The sequence below is a fragment of the Mustela nivalis genome (assembly GCF_964662115.1).
Source record: "Mustela nivalis genome assembly, chromosome: 14".
NCBI lineage: Eukaryota > Metazoa > Chordata > Mammalia > Carnivora > Mustelidae > Mustela > Mustela nivalis.
The window spans coordinates 13,616,286-13,635,412 of NC_139033.1; the positions used below are offsets into that span (position 1 = coordinate 13,616,286).

The following is a 19,127-nucleotide window of genomic DNA, read 5'->3' on the forward strand; positions in this document are numbered from 1 at the left end:
GGTGGACAGCTAATCCTTGCCTCCCAGGAGCAGTGGGGACCACAGACTCACTTGGTTCTCCTGTGCTCGGCGGGGGTGGGGGTGGGGCATGTGCCGACATAGCAGGCATCTGAGAAGAGCCGCTCTGTGTGAGTCCTCGGCTGTTGTCCCGACACGACCCCCCCGTCCAAGGTGCTCCATCCCATGTGGATCTTCCCCTCTCCTGTCCTGGACGTCTCCAAGCAGGTGGTCACCACCAAGAACAAGCATTTGTGTGTCCAGAACGGTGTGTGATGTCGCCGGGGCCACAAACGCAGACAGGACATGGGTCCCGCCCTTGAAGAGTCTGAGCCTTCGTGTGACAGGCACGAATGTGGATGTCCCAGAGGGCGGCTGTCCGCTCCCAACCCTCTGTACACTAGGGCTGCCCACACGGGAGACACGCCAGGCTGATGGAGCAGGGACTGACCCCCCCCCCCCCCCGCCGACACACATTCCCAAAGCATAGCTTGCTCCTGTTAACCCCATGAAGTACAAACTGCTTTGTATCCTTGACCCTATTTCAGGGTCGTTTCCAGCCCCTGGGAATGGGTAGTATTACTGTTGATTCCTAACATCAGTCCCATCTTACAGACACAGAAAACTGAGGCCCAGAGACAGACTTGTTCCAAGATGTACAGTCAAGTGCTATCAGAGCTGGGACTTCAACCCCAGTTTTCGGACTCTGAAGTCCCATGTCCTTTCCATGAGGCCACGCCACCTTCCCATTGCAGGACAAGACTCAGAGGCTCCACTAAGGGGACTAGAAGTGTCACCATGGGGCAGACTCTAGTCCATTCTTTCTCTGACAGGGCCACCTGCTTGGGGTACCCTCACATCTTTGTGCACGTACACACACGCACATAGGCATACACAACCACGTACACACATGGTGTTTATGGAGCGTCTGCCGTGTACCTGACACTGGGCTAAGAGTCACTGGGGTGGGGATGGTCAACAGATGCAGCCCAATTTTGCTCCCACTAACTTACAGACACCAGACGGAGATGGTGTCATTAGAGACCATGATAAGTGACACGGCAGACGCAATGGGGCCTGAGAGCACCACAAGGGGACCCGCTGTAGACTGTAAGAGCAGAAAACCCCCTTGCAAGACCCTTTACACTGAGACCTGAAGGACCCAGGGGTGGGCAGGTGACGAGGACAAACATCAGAGGCTAGCACCAACACGTGCAAAGGCCCTGGGGGCAGAGACTGTGCATCTGGAGAGCTGAAGGGCAACACTGGTGGCCAAAGCTAGTGGCCACAGCACAGTGGGCACGGGGAGGCCGAAGCTTGAGCTGCGAGCAAGCCTAGACCACGTGGGGCCTCAATGGCCAGGAAGGGAGTTGGATTTTTGCCTAAAGGGGCAATAAGAGCCTCACAAGCAGGAGGAAGGTCAGGCCAAGGAGACCAGGCAGGGGGAGCCAGAGAAGAAAGGTTGCAGAGGGCAGGTGTGCACTATGCAAATGTGACAGGCCAGAGGGAAAGGAATTATAATGAAGACACTGATGGGGTGATGGGGAGGCTCCAGAGTCAGAGAAAGATGAGCTGGAACATGCAGGTTCCAACACGGCACACAGCTTACGGCTTCTGAAGCAACATCAACCGCTTGGAGCCCTCCCTTGTTCACCTGCACGTTTTCTAGCTTCCTACCTCTCCAACAAGGCTGTGCAAAATGCAGACGGAACTCACACAAGCCCACGAAACAGAATTCTTCCCGACGGGCAGGCCTGGAACCGAGAGCACCACTGGGCTTCCTCCTTGACCTGCCCAGGGGGCCAGGGCAGGGTGGGGTGCGTCCTAAGCAATGCGGCTGACAGATACAGAGACGCCAGGGTGGGTTGGGGGTGGGGAGGGGAGGCAGGGGTGGAAAGAAGGGGCAGGGATCCCGACAGAACGGATAGGCTAGGATGGAAAGTCCTGAGTGTGCAGTGCTGGGGAGAAGGTGGGGCCGCGCGAGCGTCACTGCTCGGAGCTGCTTTGGGACACAGGGGTCCTTCTGTCTCTTCTCAACAGCCGCCTCCTGAGCACACCCCCAGCAGGTGCAGGGTGGCTCCGTCAGCAGCCACCCAACCAGACACGACGCGACGAGGATGATTAGAAAACTGAGACATACTGGTGAGTGGAGAAGGCAGGTGGCTACCTGCACAGCACCAGACGCAGACAAAAACGTTTACCGGAGCTTTATTCGTAACAGCCCCAGCCTGGAAACAACGGAAATACCCACTAAGAGCAGGACAGAGAGAGAAAGCAGGTTACTCGCGTGCAGGGCGAGGTGACACCGCGTGAAGAACAAGCCGGGCGCTCCACTTGGAGCTCACAAAGTCGGTCACTTGTCCAGTTGTCCTCCTCCTTCAGCGCAGTCAGCCCAGAGGCCGCAGGGCCCCCCGGACCTCTGCTGGGGTACCACAAGGCCGCCTGGAGGTCCTGGGCACTGGGCTCATGTCCCTGCTAACATCCCTCAGCCACTGCTGCAAGGCAGGGCCGAGGCTCTGCCGGTGGGACAAGAGGACACCACCACCATCTCCCAAAAAGGCAAGCGTGACACAAGGTGTGCACGTGTGCTGGGGCTGAAATCAGGTGGCGATGGAATCTGAAAAAGCCACACACACATCTGCTGTTTGCTCTCTGCGCACCTGTCCTGTTACAGGCTCCAGGCCAGGGCGTCAAGAGCTGAGGTCACTTCATTCCTGGTGGTGGTGGCAGGGGGGACAGATTTAGCTCCTGGAGGAACTGGGTGGCGGATGGCGGCGTGTCGACCCAGAAGAAAGAAACCTGGATCCGTAACCCAGCTACCTCGTTCACCTCCAGGGGACCTCTGGCTTTAACCCAGGACGGCAGAACAACGCAAACAAGAGCTTGGGGTCTGAAGCCAGATTTCCTGGACTCATTCCCCGCTTTGCTGTTGATCTGCCATTGACCTTGGGACCAGTTTTCTCGCCTGCAAGATGGGATCAAAGGCGGGTGGGGGGTGCTCTTATGAGGTTAGAGGGGTTAATCTACGGGAAGTGTTCTCAGCAGGACTCAGCATTAGCTGCCCTTTTATACACAAAACTTAAATGCTAGTCCTCCCTGTTCCAAAGGCTGCAACTCAGATAAAGTCCAAGAGTCACTACAAAAACTTTGAGAAGTTAAAAGAAGGTGGTATGTTTTCAACAGACCCAGGGGCCTCGTGGAGAGCTGGGAGCGCAGAGCTAACACAGCCACCTGGCAGCTCAGGGTCCTGGATCTAGATGTAAAGGTGCATTTGAGCAAGTGCAGGAAAAAGCAAGTCCAACGTTGGTCACAGGAGCAAACAAACACTTCGACAGACAAGGAGCTTCCTTCCACACGAGGAGACAGCACAGAGAGCCAGGCAGAAGGCTGAGAGGCAACGGTGAAGTCAAAAAGGCAAGTGACAGTCACAGCAGCACGAGTCACAGCGGCCCAAAGGTAGAGCCCGAATGTCCATCAAGGGCTGAATGGATAAACCAATTGGGGTCTATCCACACGATGGAATATTAAGCCCCATACAGAGGAACGCAGGACAGACACCTGCTACAATGTGATTCACCTTGAAAACACGAAGCTAAGCGGGAGAAGGCAGACATAAAAGGCCACACGGTGTACGAGTCCCTTTACAGGACACGTCCAGAATACAGACAGAGAGCAGACCGGCAGAAGCCAGAGGCCGAGGGGACGGACAGGCAGGTGAACTGGGGACTGACCCCTGATGGGTGCGAGGTCTCCTTCGGGGGCGGCACAAATGTACAGGAACCAAACAGAGGTGATGGTCGCCTGACTGTGTGAGTGAATTATGTAGTAAATGCTGCTAAGCTGTACACGTTACAACTGTTCCTCTGATGTTATGTGAATTTCACCTCAAAAAAAAAAAAAAGGGGGGCAACCCAAAGAACACATAATTTTAATTTGTGTAAAAAATTATATTTAATTTAATTTTAATAAAATCAATAAATTTAATTTATAAAATAAAATTTATAATAAATTTAATTTAATAAATTAATAAAATAATAAATTTTAATTAATCAAATCTAAATGAAATTAATAAATTTGATTGATTAATTAAATTTAATTTAATAAAAGTTTAATAAAATAAAAATTTTTAATAAAAATTTTTAATTTTAATTTGTGTTTTAAAAAAAGCAAGTGACCCCCAAAAAACCCAAAAAACCCAAAATACATTTAATTTGAAAAACTAAATACATGTTTCTCTGCCGTGTCCATCAGAGCAGCTTTGGCTCATCAAAAAACAAAACAGGCATGGAAGCTGTATGTAGAATAAAGGGAGTAGTCTAAAGGGAGGGTTTTACCTCTGCTAAATGCAGTGAGAAGGGGGCCTAGGGAATTCTCAGAGGTTTCCCCAGTTTTGTTACAATCTTTCACAATATTGATACACATTAGATTTTTTTTGAAGACCAAACAACCACCACCCACATACCCACACCATCCTCACCCTTGATCGCTAAAGACAAAAATGTCCTCAGGAGACCGAGCCACTTGCCGCAGACCTCACTGCCCCGTCAGTAGCCACGCGGGAGCTGCGATGCAGGTGTCCTGATACCGGGCCAATGCGTTCTTCACCCCATCAGAACCAGAAAGCTGCTTTCCGCATGGGATGAGGATGAGGAGGACAGCTAACATTTACCCATCACCTGCCGGGAGCGGTGATGGGGCTGAGAGCTTGTGGCGGGGACAATACTGGTGCGCGGACGCCCTCAGGTCCCCGTGTCTGTCTGCACCCCTCTTCAATGTGCCTTTTTTCTTTTTTTAAAAAAGATTTTGTTTATTTATGTCAGAGAGAGAGAGATTACACAGCAGGGGGAGTGACAGCAGAGAGCCCGATGCGGGGCTCGATCCCAGGACCCTGAGATCATGACCTGAGCTAAAGGCAGATGCTTAACCGACTGAGCTACCCACGTGCCCCTCAGTGTGCTGTGCCACTGACCAGGCACTGGGGGCCACTAGGCTGGCAGGCTCTAAGGGCAGGAAACGGGGCCACTCACACTCCAGAGCTCACAGTCCTCCACACGCTCAGCCTGTCCCACCCCTGCCGTATGCTTCTGCCCCCTTCCCTGTCCTGCTTCCTCGACCCCTCAGCGGTCTCCTCTGGGGATGCTCCCTTCGTAAGTCACCCGCACAGGAATCCTCACGTCAGAGTCCCCTTCTGGAAAAATCTGATCTAAACTGTGCTTGGCTCCTTTTATCCTCAGAATGCCTTCTGGAGTGGGGCCCCTGTGGTCCCCATTTTGGAACCAAAGCAACCTGAGGTATACGGTGGCTGGTAGACTCACGCCGGCCACACCGCTGGTTAGTGGCGCTCCCGTGACTCACACTCTGCAGTTTTGGCTGCAGAGCACCTGCACTGCTGCAAACCGGCCGGAGGCCTCCCGTGGGCCCTGAGCCTTACGTTATCAGCAAGTGGACTGCGTAGAACAGCAGCCCCCTGAACTCGTGTCCTCCTGGACGCGATCTTGTGTGCAAACGGGGTCTTTGCAGTGAAGACGGGGTCATGCTGTCCAAAGGTGGGTTCTGACTCCCAACACTGGTGTCCTCATGTCAGAAAGGAGAGGGGGCTTCAGAACGGACTGAGGCGGCCACGTGATGGTGTGTGACTGTGACAGTGGCGACGCTGGAGGGACACAGCCGTAAGCCAGGGAACCCAGGCTGTCCCAGCAGCTGGACGAGGCAAGGCGGGACCCTCCCCTAGAGCCTCTGGACGGCATGCAGGGCTGTGGACACCTTGGTTTTGGACGTCTGGCCTCCAGATCTGTGAGCAAGCACATTTCTGAGGATTTAAGCCTCCCAGTCTGGGGCGCTTTGTTGCAGCAGCCCGAGGAAACGCATCCAGGCAGCTTATGGAGAAAGGCCCGGCGAGGGTGCACTGCTGGCTTTGTACTGAGCTAAAATGCATACTGGTCACTCTTGGCTTCCACAGACGCTTCAACGGGGAGCACAAAATCAGCATCACTGCCCTCAGGGACACCTCTTACTGGACAGCTGCGAGGCTGATGCTGTATCTACTTCTTTCTCCACAATCCTGGGAGGCCAGAGTGGCCGTTCCCATGTCACAGGTGAGCAACCAGAGGATGGGAACAGTCGGTCCCCTTCTCCAGGTGACGCCGCTGGGAAGGGCAGGGCTGGGACTTGAACTCAGACGCGCCTCACTCCACTGCACATTCTCCCTCCAAAGGGCTGCTCCGTCGAGTCTCCGAGAACACACTGCCTTTTTTTCGGGACACTGCTGTTCCAGGCTGCCCTTCAGAACGTGGCTGTGGGGTCCGTTGTCCCCCTCTCCCGGTGACAGAGTTGTTTGTCTGGAGCCCGAGAACTGTTTCCAGACCCTTGAGCGCATCTCTATGCCTCCGTGTTCCCGGTCCCATGGCTTCGATGCCCGTCATTCATCTCCGAGGGCACGGACCCGTAGTGTTTCTCGTTGTCCTCCGGCTGACAAGACGGAGTTCCAAAAACAAGGGACAGAGATGTGCTTTTTAATCTGGAGACTTCCAGGGAGCGGGCGGTAGCAGTGCACCCGTGGCCCGCATCGGTCTGTTCAACCCCACTGCAGGTAGGGTCGGCTCCCCTGAACGAGCTCTCCCGGCCCACTCACTCCACACCTCACAACGGCACCCCTGCATCTGCAGCCGGCCCCCAGGCCTTGCCCCACTGCTCACGGCGGTGCCTGGCATACAGTCTAACTTGGCGGGCTGCGCCTCCCCTCAGGGACTCCTCTGCCCAACGTCTGTTCCTCCTGCAGGTGGAAGACATGCTTTGTCCTTGCTGTGTCCCATGGTTTCCCGTGCAAAATAAAAATAACCGTGAAAGGCATGCCTGGCATCTGCCCGGTCTCTCCGCTGGGGGGTGGGGGGAGGGCTGGGGAGGGCTGGTGCAGACTGGAAAGCCCAGGCCTCCCCGGGCTAACCCTTTGGGAGCCAAACCCACGTGAGATGTCAATTAAATGTGTCTCAGATGGGGCCCGTGTGGGCTGCTTCGCGGCAAGCCAGCAGGGAGCTGGGAGCCGAGGCAAAGCTCTCCCACGCGGACTGAGCTGCACACACACGGAAGCCATGAGCAGAGGAGCAGCCCTGGGCGGTCAGAGCCACGGCCGATGGCCCCCGAGGCTTCTGCAGCTGCCGGGGGTGGCAGGGGGTTCCCCGGTCACCCTCAGAGGCCTCACGGGGCCCGGCAGAAGCAACACACACAGAACAATGGCTGCGGCCTCTTCGACAAGTTCAACGTAGTTCCCACATGACCCAGCAATTCCACTCCCAGGTCCACACCCCAAAGCACCGAACACACACATCTGCACAAAAGCTTGGAATGTTCGCCGCAGCGCTATTCACAATAGCCAAACGCTGGAAACAGCCCGAGTGTCCAGCGACCGATGAATGGGTAAGTAAAACACGTGGCCTGTCCGCACAAGGGCGGGTCCTTCGGCCACAAAAAGGAATGAGCCCCTGACACCTGCCACAATGCAGACCGGCCTTGAGGACACCGCGCTCCGTGAAACACGAGACACAGAAGACCACGTTGATCAATTTTGTGCACACAAAATGTCCAGAACAGCCAATCTCCAGAGGCGGAGAGGCGATCGGAGGCTGCTTGTGGCTGGGGTTGGGACGGAAGTGAGAGGGACTGCGCAGTGGCAGCTAAAGCGTATGCTGCCTCGGGGCGCCTGGGTGGCTCAGTGGGTTGAGCCTCTGCCTTCGGCTCAGGTCGTGATCTCAGGGTCCTGGGATCGAGCCCCACATCGGGCTCTCTGCTCAGCAGGGAGGCTGCTTCCCCCTCTCTCTCTGCCTGCCTCTCTGCCTACTTGTGTTTTCTCTCTCTCTCTCTGTCAAACAAATAAATAAAAATAGAAACTTGAAAAAAAAGAAATTAATCAATTTATTTAGAGAAAGTGCACAAACGCGTGGGGGAGGGGCAGAGGGAGAGGGAGAGAGAGGATACTAAACCGACTCCATGCCCAGCACCGAGCCTGATGCGGCTTGATTTCAGGACCCTGAGATCATGACCTGAGCTGAAATCAAGAGTGGGACACTTAACCGTCTGAGCCATGAGCCCTGCCTTACTGTTCCTAAAAGAAAGAAACAGATCTATATGGATGGGGAAATTCTGCAAGATACAGTAAGTTAAAAAATCAAGGTGTGCTATATCCCAGGTGGTATCCCGGACTGGATCCCGGAACAGAAAAAAGGACATTCCCCTAAAATCTGGTACAATCCAGATAAAGTCTGGGAGTTGGTTAATAGTAACATGCCAACGGGGGTTCCTTAGCTGTGACCCATGACCGTGGTAACATGAGATGTCCTTATTAGGAGATACTGCGAGGGGCATTGTGGGAACTCTCTGAACTATCTTTGCAACTTTTCTGTAAATCTAAAATTATTCCACGATAAAAAGGTATCTTAAAACAGCAAAACAATGGGGGCGCCTGAGTGGCTCAGTGTGCTGAGCCACACTGCCTTCGGCTCGGGTCATGATCTCAGAGTCCTGGGATCGAGTCCCGCATCGGGCTCTCTGCTCAGCAGGGAGCCTGCTTCCCTTCCTCTCTCTCTGCCTGCCTCTCTGCCTACTTGTGATCTCTGTCTGTCAAATAGATAAATAAAATCTTTAAAATAAAAAAAAATAAAATAAAAATACAGCAAAACAAAACAAAACACCCAACAACCAAGGAGCTGGACAGTCCAAAACATGTTACCATTTGTGAGGAGGTAGAAAAGGATATTCTCCTCCTGCATTTGTGTAAAAATGTACATTTGAACGTGCACAGAAAATCTGCAGCAAGAGAGTAAGGGGTCTCCTGTTCTAGGCAGACTGCCTGGGGACAGCAATCAGGAGTGGAAGGGAAACCAAGTTGTTCACCATAAACACTGTGGCATTGTCTGATTTAGAAGAAAAAAAATACGGATGTGTGGGCGGCTCAGTGGGTTAAAGCCTCTGCCTTCCGCTCGGGTCATGATCTCAGGGTCCTGGGATCAAGCCCCGCATCGGGCTCTCTGCTCCGCGGGGAGCCTGCTTCCTCCTCTCTCTCTCTGCCTGCCTCTCTGCCTGCTTGTCATCTCTATCAAATAAATAAATAAAATCTTAAAAAAAAAAAAAGGATGCTATTTATTTATTTATTTCTGAGAGAGAAAGAGAGAACGCATTCACATAAGCAGGGGGACAGCAGGCAGAGGGGGAAGCAGGCTCCCCGCTGAGCAGAGAGTCCAGTGCGGGGCTCATCCCAGGATCCTGGGATCATGACCTGAGCCAAAGGCAGACTCTTAACCGACTGAGCCACCCAGGTGCCCCAAAAGTCTGTTTTGTCTTCCATTCATATAACCACATCAGGTTTCTTTTGGTTAGTGTTTGCACGGTCTATCTTTCCTCAGCCTTTTACTTTCAACCTTTAAGAGAGAGGTCTCTAGAAACAACACAGAGTTGAATTTTTGACAGTCTTTATCTAGAACTTTTAGTCCATTTGCATCTAATATGACCTCCAGTATAACTGATTTAAATCTCCCATCCTATAATCTACTCCTTTTCTGCTTTTTTCTATTTGTTCTTTTTGTTTTTTTTTGCTTTCATTCAAGGGATGGAGTGCACACCATTATGCTACTGTGATATTGCAATATAATAAGAAATATATATATTTATATATAACATAATTGAACATATACAATACATATATTTTGGTCTTTGACCTCCATTCTTGGCAGAGTTCCTAAAACTCTTGTGATTTCCCAACAGAGGTGAGAAGAGCATCTTTTGTTGTCATAACAAGCCCCTTTCTACTGTATCTGAGTTTATGATAATGAACTTGGTGATTCCCCCTAGACAGCTTCAGGATGGCATCTGGTTGCCAGAGGAACCAACCATGTGATTCGTGATTAGAGGGTTAGAACTTTCAGCCCTAAATCCTTACCTCTGGGGAAGGGAGAAGGGGCTGGAGGTTGAGCTAATGATCAATGGCCAATGATTCACTCATTCGTGCCTACGTAACAGAACTTCCATCTGTCTCTGGGGTTCAGACAGCTTCCAGGTGGATGAAGAAATACATCCATGTACACAAAAGGCAGTGCACCCCAACTCCTCTGGGACAGAAACCTCTGACCTTGGAACCTTCTAGAGACCTTACCCTATGTACCTTTCTTCATCTGTCCGTTCATCTGTATTCTTTATAATATCCTCTGTATCCTTTATAAGCCAGTAATCGCGTTTCTCTGAGTTTTACGAGCCAGTCCAGAAAGTATTGAGCTTGTTGCTGGGAGGGAGAGGGGAGGGGTGGTGGGAACCTCTGACTTTGTAGCCAAGTCAGGCAGAAGTAAGTATCCTGGGAACCTGTTACCTGCAACTGACACCTGAAGTCGGGGCAGTCTTGTTGGACCAGTTCCCTAACTGGTGGAATCCGAGGCTAACTCCGGGGTAAGAAAGTGTCATAACTGAATTAAATTATTGGTGCCTGGAGAGCTGGAAAATCGGCTGGTGTGTGTGGTGGGGGAAACACTGCACACAGTTGGTATCGGCGTGCTGTAATCAGAAAAATAGTTTCCCTGGGGCGTCTGGGTGGCTCAGTGGGTTAAAGCCTCTGCCTTCGGCTCAGATCATGGTCTCAGGGTCCTGGGATCAAGTGACGTACCAGGCTCTCTGCTCAGCAGGGAGCCTGCTTCCTCCTCCCTCTCTCTCTCTGTCTGCCTCTCTGCCTGCTTGTGATCTGTCAAATAAATAAATAAAATCTTAAAAAAAAAAAAAAAAGAGGGGCGCCTGGGTGGCTCAGTGGGTTAAGCCGCTGCCTTCAGCTCAGGTCATGATCCCAGGGTCCTGGGATTGAGCCCCGCATCGGGCTCTCTGCTCAGCAGGGAGCCTGCTTCCTCCTCTCTCTCTCTCTTCCTGCCTCTCAGCCTACTTGTAATCTCTGCCTGTCAAATAAATAAATAAAATCTTTAAAAAGAAAAGAAAAAGAAAAAGAAAAATAGTTTTCCCTTAGCCAAGTTCTTCTGCCATTCTGGACGGGAGATTCAGGTCTTAGCCTGTGCCTCTCGGCCTCCAAGCTGACAGTCCGAGTGCCAGGCAGAGAGCAGGCACGTCCACAATGAATGACTTTACAAAGGGTCAATGAATGAGCAGTGTCCTGTCAGGAATCATTAGCTTTGGGGCACTAGACTAACACGGTGGCCCCAGATCAAGGGGTCCCAGACTGATACAAGCCTTCCTTCAAGGGGCTGATGTCAGCCGACCTGAGCGCCAGTCCTGACTTCGCCACTAGCTTGCTGGGTGACGCTGGGCACCTCACTGCGCCTCCTTCAGCTTCCTTCTTTCTCATCTGTTCAAGGAGGCTGCACTTGACAACCAAAACCTCAGGAGTAATAGCTACCACCTGCTGCCTGAGGCACTAGGTACTATTCTAAGCGATCTGCAGGTGTTAATTCAACAAACCCTTACCACAACCTTATGAGTGATATATGGTTATTTCTCCCATTTTTACCTGGGGAGCAACTTAGGCACAAAGGCCAAGTGACTTGATCGAGGTCACGTACGAGTTAAGTATTGGGTTAGGCTGCACACCCGGGCAGTCCGGCTCCGGAGCCAATGCTTACAGCCACTAAGACTTTTGCATCCATTGCACAGATCACATGCCAACAAAGGAAAGGTAGGGAAAACAGAATTCCAGCACCTGGATCAAAATTTCCTCTTCTTGGGCCCTACGGTCCTTATCCGTGTGCTACTTTAGCCTCACAGAGGTGTAAGTACGGTTCTGAACTTCAGCGTCCACGTAAGCCCATCTCTCACCCCATCAAGTGGGAGGAGGGGGCCTGTGTGGTGACCCAGGGAGTTTCTTCAAAGACAAGAGAGAGGTCTGAGATTCCCAGGACAACGGGCAGCTTCTGACGGGGAAGGAGGCTGTGGGGAACAACAGGGCTGATGCACGCAAATCCCATGTCTACCTTTGCTGGCCGAAAACCCAGCATAGGGCATGCAGTGAATGTTCTAGATCCGTTTGCAGGATGAATGACATTTTGGGGGCTTTAGTGCCATTCCGATCTGGTTTACCACCCTGGGTTGCTCATCGTTCAACGCGTGCCTCTGGCAGGAGTCCGATCTCTTTCCAGCACACTAAGGATAAAATCTAAACATTGGTCTCTAAGGGGTATGTGACCTGACCCCTGCTGACCCTTCTGACCTCATCTTTAACCACCTTTGGCCACGATCATCTTTTCCCGCTACACTGGCCTTCCTGGCTTTTTATAAAACTCATGCCCCAGGGCCTTTGCACTTGCTTCCCTCCCAAGCTATGTGCATGGCTCACTCCATCACTTCATTAGGGGTCAAACAGCACCTAGTTAGAGAGGCCTTCCTTGATCAATGCATCTAAAGAGGCCCTCCCCACCAAGTCACCTCCCTCATCTCCCCTAGTCTGGGTGCTTCCAGAGCACTGGTCACCATTGGGAATCATGCCATCTATCTGTTACTTATCTATCATCCAGCTCCTCTGTGCTAGAACCTAAGCTTCATGAGGGCGAGGGTTCTGTCTTGTCCACTGTGTACCCCCAACACCCCCTGGCCCCATGCCCACGATCACAGCAGGAGCAGCCTCTTCCCCGACCTCCCGGGCCGGCCCTTCCCCTTACCTTCGTGCTTCTGGAACTCCTCCTCGGAGAAGTTGGCATCTTTGTGCGAGAGGTTGGTCATGAGCTGCTTGTTCTCCTCCTGCAGCTGGGCGATCTGAGAAAGGAGGTCCTGCGCCTCCCCCCGCCACACGTCCTCCACCAGCTCCAGCTCCTGTGAAGGCGACCGGCCGGTGTGGGGGTCACAGCTCATCCAGGGCAGCGGCCTCACCCCCGCACAACCTCCCCGACACTTGGGAGCGGCCTGCCAGGGCTTCGGGGGCCTTCCTGTCCCCCCGAGGGCGGGCACACTGAGAACAAGGCCACCACAGGTCCATGCAGCAACTCTGCAAGAAACAGAAGGGGCCCCCTCCTCCGGGCAAGGCCTGCACTTGTGTTTTAGGACGCAACCAGGTTAGAACTGTCTCAAGAGCCATAATCGTGCCTCTTAACCAGACAGAGAGAGCACGTGGATGAGCAGCCCTGGACCACGGGGCCCCTGACATTCCCAACCTCTCTGGGGAGGTCACAGCCCTGATCTGTGCATAGATCGGAGTCGGCACCCGCTTGTCTCCAAGGGAGAAAGGGGCTGTGAAGACCCCGGGGATGCCACCTGGCTCAGGGCTCCTTGTATGTCTGATGCCGGCATCTCTTCAAGGGGTCTTGGGCAACCAATGCACTTAGCAACTCTGAGCCTCAGTTTCCCTTAGCCGGCGAGCCACAATATAGAGATGCACAGGACTATGTGGGTCACTAAGGTCAGTCCATTGAAATCATTTTGCGGATGGCTACGATCAAAGAAACAGACGGAAGTGTTGACAAGGACATGAAAAAGTTGGAAGCCTCCGGCCTGGCGGGTCAGGGTGTAAAATGGTACAGCCGCCACGGGAAAGAGCCCAGCAGCCCCTTAATAAGTGAAACCCTTTCCACGTGACCGGAAATTCCAATCCAAGGAGCTGCCCCAGAGACACGAAAACCCACGTCCCCACAAACACCTGTATGTGAACGTTCCCAGCAGCCTGACTCACAACCGCCGACACGGAGAACCCACATGTCCACCAACCGATGGACAGTGTGATCAACCTTGAGAACAAGGTGCTACGTGGTGCAGTGAGGCCACACAGTGTGGGAAGTGCCCGGAACAGGTACATCCACAGACAGAAAGCAGACGGGCGCTTGTCTGGGGCTGGAGGGTTGGTGCGGGAATGAGGAGTGACTGCTCCCTGGGGATGGGTTTTCTTTCCAAAGTAATGACAATGTCTAAAATTGATTCCGGGGGTGCCTGGGTGGCTCAGTTGGTTAAACGTCTGCCTTTGGTTTAGGTCACCGTCCCAAGGTCCTGGGATCGAGTCCCGTGTTGGGCTCCCTGCTCGGCTGGGAGCCCGCTTCTCCCTCTCCAGCTGCCCCTGTTCTCTCTTTCTCACTCTCTCTCTCTCTAATAAACAAATAAAATCTTTAAAAAAGCCTAAAAATGATTTTGGTGGAAGTTACCCAACTCTGTTTGAATAGACCAAAACCCACCGAATTAGACACTTTAAATGGGTGAACTACACGGAATGTGAATTACAGTCAATAAAGCTGCTGCCAAATAAATACAAAAATAAATAAATAAAAGATCTTTTGTAAAACCAGAAACTAAACATAGCGCAATCGCCGTGGCGGGGACAGAATGCTGGTTGAAAAGGCAAAAGGTCGAATGGAGCCTGTCGACCCAAGTTTGAATCCTGTCTCTGCCACTTATCAGCTGATCCCGGGGTTATTTCATCTTTGGGTGCCTTGGCAATGTGGAAAATAGTGTGCTCTCTACCTCCGAGGGCTGTCACGAGGCTTATGTCAATATCTGGCACAGTGCCCAGCCCCCAGAAAATGCTAAAGATGTGTTTGCTGGCTTCTGTTCCTCCTACAGCCTGTCACAAGCCGGCCCAGGTGGCCGGATAAACAGGGCCTCCGTTCATCTTTTAAATACATTCCCAAATCCCCATCTCCTCTGTCAGGAAGCCTGCCCCAGCGGGAAATGAGGGGGTCATTACGGTATTCGCCCAGTTGGTTCAAGGTCACCAGGAGAGGTCAAGGTCGGGGCCAGAGGGCGGAATGATGGAGCGGGCACGTGGCCTTCCCATGCGCAGGTGTGGGCCGCAAGCAGAGGCAGGCGCTCCCATGCCTTCCTTTCTGCTCCCACCCGGCCCAGGCTGAGCACGGAGGAACCCAGGCGGCAATGGTCAAGTGTGACTGACTGCATAGCCCACTCCCCGAGATGGGGAGAGTCTCCGCGGTTACCCCGGTGGGCCCGTGTAATCACAAGGGTCCTCCTCCGTGAAAGAGGGAGACAGGGGAGTCAGAGCGCGAGTCGATGGGGGGACAGAGATTTGAAGACAGTAGCCGGCGGGCCGTGAGGATGGAGGAAGGGCCCAAAACCCGAGGCGTGCAGGTGGCCTCCGGAAGCGGGAAAAGGCAAGGAAGTGGATTTTCCCCTAGAGCTGCCAGAAGGAATTTCGTGACCTCTTGATTTTAACCCAGAGAAACCCACGTGTGGTTTTTTGACCTCCAGAATGGTGTGCAGTATTATCCATACTGACATGAACCATACAAATCCAACACTGTATAATCATAATAAATGTGTGTTACTTCTAGCCAGTAAGTTACGGTAACTTGTTAGGGTCATAGTAGGAGAGGAATACAGACTTTAACCAGCAGGGATGTTTTTTCCCCTCCCTTCTCTAAAAGGGGGCGGGAAGGAGTGTAGTTCTTGCCTTGAGCTGACCACAGTGAATTTAATCTAGCCTCCATACCAGCTAAAGGCTCCTCCAGGAAGTCACCCCTGATTGATTACTTCCTTTGCCGTCTTCAAATTCCGTACGCTGGCCTACAGGCTCCAGTATAATCAGACCCCGAATCCTCCTGACCTCCCCTGCCACCTCTATTCCTTCCTCACTCTGTTGTGGGCCTTCGTGGGGTTTTTTGTTTGTTTTGCTTTGTTTTTTTGACAGACAGAGAGAGAGAGAGAGAGAGCAAGTGAGCACAAGCAGGGGGAGTGGCTGAAGGAGAAGCAGGCTCCTTGCTGAACAGGGAACATGATGCAGGACCCGATCCCAGGACCCTGAGATAATGACCTGAGCAGAAGGCAGATGCTTAACGGACTGAGCCACCCAGTCTTTGAACACCCCCATTCCTGCCTCAGGGCCTTTGCACTTGCAGAGGCATCTGCCTAGAATGCCCCACTCCCAGCTCTCTCTGTGGAGGGTACCCACACTTGATGCAGATCTCAGCTCAGATGTCACCTCCTCAGGGAAGCCTTCCTGACTACCCATCTATTAGACCCCCATCCTGGCCAGTCTCTTTCATAGCTCCCTATTTTATTTTTTTCATATCCCTTATCTTAAGTTGAAACTTTAAAAAAAAAACATCTATTTCCTCACACTAGAATTGCACCATCCAACAGAGTGGCCACAAACCACATGTGGTTGTGGAGCACTTGAGACGTGGCCAGGCTGAACGGGCACGTGCAGTAAGGGTTTAATAGGCACCAGATTTCAAAGACACAGGAAAAAAAATGCAAAATACCTCTTTAATAATTTTTTGGGTAATTACGTGAGATGATGGATGGTAACTAAGTTTACGGTGATGATCCCTTCACAATATACACAAATATCACATCTTGATGCTATATGCTTAAAACTAATACAATGTTACATTTCAATCATATCTTCATGAGAAATAATTTTTTATGTTGATTACGGTTGGAAGTAATAGTTTGTATCAACGGGGTTTGATATGTTATTAAAATTAACCTCTCCTGTATCTTTTCATTAATGGGACAAGCCACATAATTTTTCTACAAGGCAGCACTGCACTAGGAAGTCAGGCCTATGAGGGCAAAAACCTCATCTGTTGTGGTCCCCGCTGTCTCCCCAGTACCCAGAATAGTGCCTGGTCCATAATAAGTGCTCAAGAAATACATATGTTGCATGAATAAGGGAACAACATATACTGTTATGTTATAGACATTATAGACAACTGTACCTACAGTTCTAAGCCTATTTGTATTTTTCCTGTCTTCCCAGTTACCCACCCACTGCCTGAGATGAGGATCCAACTTCCCTTGTCTGTGCCCTGCCCATGTCACCCAGGAGGGCACCTTGCATGCCCTGGACCATCAACAGGGTTGCAGACTGAGTAACCAGATAGAACACGTTAAGACTGTGCCCTGAGAGATGTCTGGGTGGCTCAGTAGGTTAAGCGTCTGCCTTTGGCTCAGGTCATGATCTCACAGTCCTGGGATCGAGCCCCACATCAGGCTCCCTGCTCAGTGGGGAGCCTGCTTCTCCCTCTGCCTGCTGTTCCCCCTGCTTGCATGCACGCGCGCTCTCTCTCTCTCTGTAATAAATAAAATCTTGGGGGGAAAAATAAAAGACTGTGGCCTGAGTCTGTGTGATGAGCAGAACTAACTGAGTCTAGGGGTGCCCTCGGGGGAAGGGATGGTGGAAGACAGGGTGAATGCTTTATCAGAGCCACGTGTGCTGAGAGAGAGTGGGGGGCAGAGAAAGTAAGGAGGTATGAACAGACAAACTGATAAGACCAAGGACATGCTCAGATTTTTGTGGAAATAACACTGTGAAAAGCCTTTGAGACTACAAGGAAAAAAAAAAATCAGATGAGTCTCTCTTGATCCTAAGAAGACAGAGAAAAGGGAACCAGGGCTGGGGCGAGAAAAGGGTTTTGTCCTCTGATTTCAGATCATCCTCCGTGTTTACAAACAAGCCCAGCTCAGAACACGCTGGGGTTTACTTCCTGGCTGATCGTGTTCCAGGAGTGACAAGTGCAGCTGGTTGGGAATTCCATCAGACTCCAGGCCTAGTAGCCTCTGATGGCTACAGGGGTGTCTCCCAGCCCAGCTGCTGCAGAACTCAAATGCCAAGGGTGGGGACACAGGTGCTGGGACTTCTGAGTGACGTGGGCTAAGTTCCTTGATCCCGGTTAATAAGAGGCAACCACAGGAGAGGATTTCAAAGATCCCTTCCCCGAACTCTCTTAAGAGTTAACCAGCCCTTTGCACTACAACCCCAGCAGACGCGTGCTATTACCATCCCCATTTTACAGGTGAGGAAACTGAGGCACAGAAAAGCGAGGTGACTTCCCTAAGATCAAACGCGGCAGGGTCTGAAACCAGGCCGACTAGCTCCAAAGTCCCCTCTCTGGGGAGCCTGACATTAATTACAGGGCTGGGGCATTTTCAAGCTCTCAGTGTGATCTTGGAAAGGTTGCTCAACGCTAAGGAGCTTGAGTTTCCTTCCTGACCTCAGGGCATGGGGACCTGAAAGGACAAACACTGTCAAACCCTGCAAACACCAGTGCTCTTAACCACTCACAGCTCTGCCCCCAGGTTAAGACATAGCCACCACTGGGGCTATTTTCCTTGAAACACAATAGCTTTCGGCCTGCCAGGGAGGTTCAGAGAGGCCAAGTGTATTTCCTGAGGCCACACAGCAAGCCAGGGCCCACTCAGGCACCTTGATTCCTCCAAGGAAAGGCGTTTCCTCCTATTCTCTGTCCAAACAGTCTGACAGAACCTTCCTTGCGCTGAAGCTGGGGCAGGAAACCACACATCTCCCACTTCCTTTTCCCCAGGCACCTTGTCTAGACTCCCAGCCCAGTCGAGAGGTCCTGATTCACGTGCTCAGAGGGATTCTTGTTCACAGGGTAGAGGCTTAGCTTTAAAGCTGCCCAGAGCCAAGTCTATCCCTCCAATCAGGGGAGAAGCACTAGAGTTACCTCCACTGGGGCTGGGATTCTCTCAGCACTAAAGTGGGACAAATTCCCCCCTCCCTCCCCCAATTTTCTTCCTCTATAAAATGAGGATAGTTCCTGCCTCACAGAGTTCTGTGAAGATTAAAGATAAAAGCAAGGAGGGGACAGCACCTCAGGTTAATAGACTAGAAGCCCTGGGAAACAATTTGTAAATAGAAACCTAGAGACTTTGTGTGTGTGTGGGGGGGTGTGTGTCAATGAGCTCCGTGGCTGGAGGTCACATCCTCTTTGCGCCGGGGGGGTTTGGGGTAAGAAGAAGGGGGACTGAAGCACATCTTCTGGGGTAACACTGAAGGGCAGAGGGCTTATTTCATTGCTAGAAAATAACAGTATCTAAGCACTTTAGATATATCACACTTAATTCTGAGAATTCTGATAAGGTGGGTCTTACTACTATCACTATTTGATATGGGAGGAAATAAAGCACAGAGAGGTTGAGTAACTTCACCAAGGTCACACAGCTATCGCGTGGGGCTGGAACTCAGGTCTGACTCCAAAGAACTACCCTTAATCTCCGCAGCGGTATATGCCAGGTGGTGCGGGATGGACGGAAGAGAGCCAGGGGCCTCCCTCCCTCTGTCTTTCATCCTTTCGGTTCCCTTCCCACCTAGTTCCTCCGAACACATACGTGTGCACCTACAGCTGCCCGATGCTGAAGGCCCCCAAGGTCCCGGCGGCCCCATTCCCCGGATGGGCAGCCTGGGGCCGCTCGCTGCC

General features: G+C 51.9%; 1 protein-coding gene across 3 annotated transcripts in view; it reads right to left on the reverse strand.

The window, feature by feature from the left end:
- RILPL1 (Rab interacting lysosomal protein like 1) overlaps nt 1-19,127 on the reverse strand; it is a 40,258-nt gene that overhangs the window by 20,576 nt on the left and 555 nt on the right. For all 3 annotated transcript variants that reach the window (XM_082698492.1, XM_082698494.1, XM_082698493.1), the window contains exon 2: nt 12,630-12,780. In XM_082698492.1, the coding sequence (XP_082554618.1) occupies nt 12,630-12,780 (151 nt within the window). The remainder of the gene's footprint in view (nt 1-12,629; nt 12,781-19,127) is intronic.